The 5,791-nt window shown below is 41.2% G+C and overlaps 1 protein-coding gene across 1 annotated transcript; it reads right to left on the bottom strand.

Moving 5' to 3' along the window:
• Nucleotides 1–381: 381 nt before the first annotated feature.
• On the bottom strand, nucleotides 382–1,029 carry LOC149173071 (uncharacterized). The gene has a single exon (XM_089426564.1). It carries the CDS (start codon nucleotides 1,027–1,029, stop codon nucleotides 382–384), a length of 648 nt encoding a protein of 215 aa, XP_089282690.1.
• Nucleotides 1,030–5,791: the final 4,762 nt, after the last annotated feature.

Genomic DNA, 5,791 nt, shown 5'->3' with positions numbered 1-5,791 from the left:
GTACAAATAGGAATGATTTACTCTATCAAATGCATTGTACATATCAAGTTTTATGAGCATACCTTGTTCTTTGCGTGAGTGGCTGGAGTGTAGAGCTTCCTGGACTTGAATGACATTGTCCAGAATGTGCCTTCCTTTCACAAACCCCCCTTGGGCAGGAGAAATTAATTTTTGCAGAAGAGGTTTGATTCTATTTACCAACAGTTTGGTCACAATCTTGTAGGAAGAATTACACAGGGAGATTAGCCTGTATCTGCCAAAAGAGCTTGGGCTTGCTTCCTTTGGAATTAGTGCAAGGAAGGTAGAATTTATGCCTCCTCCAATCTCTGCCTTCCTCATGAAACCGTGAACCATCCTGATGAGATCAATTTTAATTAGATCCTAGCATTTTCTGTAGAAGTGGATTGAAAACCAATCTGGCCCAGGTGCTTTATTTGGCTCCATGGACCAGAAAATATTAGCAATCTCCTCCTCTGTGGCGAGGCTCAAAAGAATGTTATTGTCCTCTGCGCTGACAAGCTGTGGAATGTTTGTGAGGAATTCTTCAACATCCTCCTCACTCCCGTCCTTTTCTGCGCTGAGTAGGTTTTGAAAGTGGTTCACAGCGGCCTCCTTGATTTGATCAAATCCTCTGCATACCTGGCCCCTAGTTGTGATGATTTCTGCAATGTGATTTCTCGACAGACGAGCCCTGTATTGTCTGTGGAAATACTTAGTATTTCTGTCCCCAGCTTTGAGCCACAAGCTACGTGACTTGATGCGCCAATATTCTTCCTCGATTCTAAAAGAATTGTATGTTTTCCTCTGTGCAATTTTTTCATTATCTAGATCCATAGCTGAGATATCTTTCTCTTCCATTTCCACTTGGAGATCTTCCAGCTGATTGACTGCATCTTTTCTCTGACTAGTGGGAGTGACTGTGACTTTCTTTATCCATTCTTTTAAAGCCTTCTTTGTGTTTTTCATTTTTTGTTCCCAAACGTAACTTGGGGAGCCTGATACTTCTGTTCTCCATGCTGTTTGGACCATTTCGTGGAACCCTTCCCTTTCTGTCCAAAGAGGGCTAAAATGGAATGGGAGAGGGCCGAGGTCTTCTTCTTCCTTTAGACATAGTAAGATTGGTTTATGATCTGAGGTTAATTTCGGAAGAATCTTAGAGAAAACAATTCTTTTATTCAGCATAATAGAACTGCTGGTGAGAAATCTGTCCAGCCTTGCTGAGATGTGCTGTTCCCCTGTTCTATTATTAGTCCAGGTGTATTCTCCTTTTACAGGTTTGAAATCTACTAAGTCCCATTGTTGGATGAGATTTTCCACTGTGGTGAGGAAGGGATCTCTCAGATTGGTCCCTCCTCTCTTTTCTTTGGGGTCTAAGATTATATTCAGATCTCCCCCTATGACTATATTCAAAGGGTTATGCAATTCCAAGTAGTCCAAGAGAGTTTTCCAGCAATCTTTCTTCTCATCATAATGCACGGGTACATACATATTAAACAGGGCTAGCTTGAAATTACTTGCTATGTGGCACAGTTCTGTATATATCCAGTGCTGGGTCACATGGGAGCTCTCTAAAGAGAAGAAGTTTTTGGACCAGAATGTGCCTATTCCTCCCGCCGAACCTCTTGCGCTGACTACCTTTCCTGAATCAAATTTCCATCTTGTATTGCTTGTGTTAAGAAGGGTTTCCCCTTCTATTTTTGTCTCTTGGAGCATAAGTATGTCTGTGGTTTCCATCTTCAGTAAATCTCTAATAGCCTTTGCCTTATTGGGATTCCCCAGACCCCTGCAGTTCCAAGAGACCAGCTACATCATTTATGACTTGTTGGGGTAGGTCCACCTCCCTTAGGGACCCTTAGTCTGGTGTTTCTTCCGAGAGACATTTCTATGGTGGCTTGACTTCCCAGGGTTTTTTGTCTTTCTGATTCTTCCTCCCTAGCTTCTCTGTTTGATTTCCTTCCCGCTCGCTTTGATGTCCTTTCTAGGGTTTCTTCATCCGATGAGCCCTCGTTTTCGACATTCTTCTTCTTTTGTTTGATTATATCAGCATATGAGGGGGATGAAATATTGCATGGGTTCGGATTTGAGGTGTTACCTAGATCTGATGGCTCGGTGTTGTTCTGCTGGGGAGGTTCTTCCCTTTCTGCCTCTGGAGGATCTGAGGATGGAATGAGAGATTCAAAAGGGTTTTTGTCCTCCTCTATGCTGATGGTTTCCTTGCTTCCAGCATTTTTTGTGCTTCCATTTTCTTGCCCTGCTTTGTTTCTTGTCTCTTTTCCTTTGTTTTTGATGTTCTGCATGTTATTTGCTGGTTTCTTTACCTGTTTCCATTACTCTCCTTTTTCTTTCTCTGCAGTTTCCTCGTTTTTTTTCTTGCAATATCTTGCAAAGTGCCCATATTCATGGCAGTGCCAGCACTTAAAAGGAAACTGCTCATAATCAAGCTCTTGGATATGGGTCCAGTCCGCTACTGAGAGTTTTATGGCTTCTGGTAATCCAACTTCAAGATCGACCTCAACGCAGATGCGGGCACAGGAGTATTGATCCTTCCTCGGCGCCTGGTCTATGTATCTGCCAAGGGCGTTACCTATGGATTGCAGTGAGTTCTGGCTCCAGCAGTGGAGGGGGAGATGTGGAAGGCGTACCCACACAGGTACCGCCGTGGGCACATCCTGAGCTGGATCAAAGTCAGGAGACCATTTGTTCAGATAGAGCCCTTGAGGACCCATGAAGTATGGTCCGTTTCTAAATATCAGGCTTCTGTCCTCCGCATTTTCGAACACAAACACAAAGAAACCCTTGCCAACGAAATGACTTTTTATACCTTCTCTGACCAGGGGTGTCCAGTTTCGCCTTACCCATTCCTCAACAGCTTTCGGGGATGGCCATAACCCTGTGAACTGACCGATGAGGCCTCTTTCGGCGAGATTCAGCGCTGTTCTACATGTTTCTTCCACCGGCAATGTCACCGTGGGAATACTTCCTAGTTTTTTGACAAACTTGGACTGAGAGCCAGTCGTCCGTTTCCCAGATGCTGCAACTAGGGATCTGAACGCTTCTAGTTCTGGAGGTAATGGGGGGGTAGCCACAGAGCCCCCACCAGGATCCATGTCTAAAGCTCTCGAAGTTAGAAAGGCTAGCTTGGCGCTGCTAGGTCAGTAGCAGCGCCTCCATGCAGGGGTGCGGATCCAACCAAATATAATTTTGACCTGACCCAATTACTATTTTTCCTGCCAATGTCTTCCTACGTGAGATTGACAGTAGCCTCGACATGAGGGTTCAACGCCTTCTTAACCTCTGCGACAATGGCCAGCGCCCGGGCTGCAGGCGTGAAGGAAGCCCTCTGCGGGGTTCGATCCGATCCTCAGCAGCTTGCGTAGAGCGAATTTTTTTTTCTATATCTTTTTAAAAGGATTTTAAAGCATTTCTGAATTTAATTAATTATTATTATTAATTTATAATTCTATTAATAATAATTAATTATTATTAATAGTGTTATTAATTTATAATAATAATCATAATTATACATCATAAAGTCAAGGAATTAATACTAAAAACTCAAGGGAATATAAACCTTAGGGTTTTTAGTATTCATCCCTTGGCTTTATTATCTTTGGGGTTAATATTATTCCATTGGATTTATAATCCCCTGGGGTTTTAGTATTAACCCCTTGGGTTTATTAATCCCTTGGTTTATAATATCAATCTCTAGGCTTTATTAATATAAGGGTTCATATTTATATCACATGATTTAAAATTAAATAATTATAAATAACATTTAATATTAAATAATTATTATTATATATAAAAAATTATTATTAATTATAATGATAATAACAAGCTACATAGTATCAAATACCTGCCACTTAATTTAAATATAGTTAAATTTAAAGTAAAAAGATATGAAGATTTGGCAAAACAGAAGTCTATATAAGCTTATATTAAATCAGAAACCAGTGATAAAACATCTCTTCAACTTTAAACATTAAATCCAAATTAATAAAAAAATTATTTAACTTAATTTCAATTATATATATAAACACACAAAATTCCTATTATTTGTATTGATTTTAGTTAAACCAATTTCTCTAAAAATATAATTTCATAATTATTGTTTTCACTAATCAATAAAACATGCCTCTGTTGGTCGACAAACGGTACATCCCTTTCAAATCTAGGGTTTACCAGTCCTCAGAAACCCATCAGGTCACCAACAAAGTAGAAGACCCCACCGCTGTAACACTATGCATCCCAGGCTTTGGCACAGACCCGGTCACGCTGAGCTTGGCGGATTGTTATGGATCGATCATCTGGGCCTCCTTCTGGAAATGACAGAAAGACAACCGAAAGAAGGAAGATCGGTTCATATGCTCTAGCCAGATCTAGCCGTCTACAGTCCAACCTCCCCTGTTTACCACTGGCTAGCAGACCTCGTGATAAGAGGGAAAAAGGAACCCTCTACGATGATCATGACAGCGCAGGAGAAGGTATGGAGCACTTGTCTGGGCGCGCCTTATACAGACCTACCACCACATCGAGAACAGGATCTGGCAAAGAGAAAACTAGATAGAGCATCGATATGCTTAGATCTGACACATCAGGGAACGTGGGAAATAGATTGAACCCCTCCTCAAATAGACCCACACTCAAATATGGAGGATCTGATACAAATATTCATCAAAACACTGGAAGGCAAGACTATTTGTTGGAGGATCTGGAAAGGGAGGAAGATTCAGGAGCTAAGAAACAAAATCCAGAACCACCTTGGTATACCAGCATGTCGGCAAAATCTGATCTGCTCAGGCCACAGTTTACAGGACAACCTCACACTCCAGGATTATGGCATCACCGCAGACTCGACCATCATAATTAACTTGTGTCTGAGGGGTGGAAGTGTTGGAACCAACTCAAAAAGCACAGGATCCTTCAAGGAAGCAGTCAAAGGTAAGGAAAAAGCACAAACCAAAACCGCAACACCGGCCAAGCTTCTAGGGCCCTACATTGTAGAACAAAAATCTGAGAATCCTGCTCTTACCATCACAATGCCTGAGGTAAAATACCTGTACACAGATCTCTATTCCAAATCAGTTATATGCAGATTTAATGGGTTTTGGCCAAAATATGATATTTTACATCAATGGATTTATGATACCTGGTCACCAGATTGTCAAATATACTTATGCCTAAAGGCTTTTTCATAGTCAGATTCAGAACACTACAGAAAAGGGAACATATCCTCAATAAGGCACCATGGTTCTAGGGCAATGCAAGACTATTTATGACCCCTTGGTTTCCGAAATTCGACGCAAACACAATGGTGGTATCAAGGATGTCTGTTTGGGTCAGGTTGCACAACCTCCCATTACACTTTTGGCATCACAATGTATTAATTGCCATAGGGAATGCATTGGGAAAATTCCTAAAGATCGATGATGACAAACTTACAAGGGGTATATTCACTTTTGCCAGGATATCCGTTGAGGTAGACCTCAGTGAGGGACTACCAGAAAGCATAAAATTGAATTCCAATAATATACAGTGGACACAACCACTAGACTACAAAAATACAACCTTCTGATTCCGTGGATGTCTACAAATAGGACACCTCCACAGTGCCTGTCCTAAAGCAAAACAAACTCCCAAAGAAACAAGAAGCAACAAAAACAACCAAAAGGATGGCAATATACATTCCCCTGGGAGAAGAAGTATAAAAAGCAAAAATAGTAGCATACAAAGAAGAAATGGAGGATGAAAAGGAACAAAACAACACACAAAAGGAGGAGGAAGTCCCCAG

This window comes from Pinus tabuliformis, chromosome 4_2 (assembly GCF_031772625.1).
Source record: "Pinus tabuliformis cultivar Carrire ecotype Pingquan chromosome 4_2, CPIR1, whole genome shotgun sequence".
Classification (NCBI taxonomy): Eukaryota; Viridiplantae; Streptophyta; class Pinopsida; order Pinales; family Pinaceae; genus Pinus; species Pinus tabuliformis.
This window is presented reverse-complemented; position numbering and strand designations above follow the sequence as displayed.

Excerpts from the sequence above, each read along its gene's own strand:
- LOC149173071 (XM_089426564.1), bottom strand. The coding sequence starts at position 1,029 with ATGGTCCAAACAGCATGGAGAACAGAAGTATCAGGCTCCCCAAGTTAC.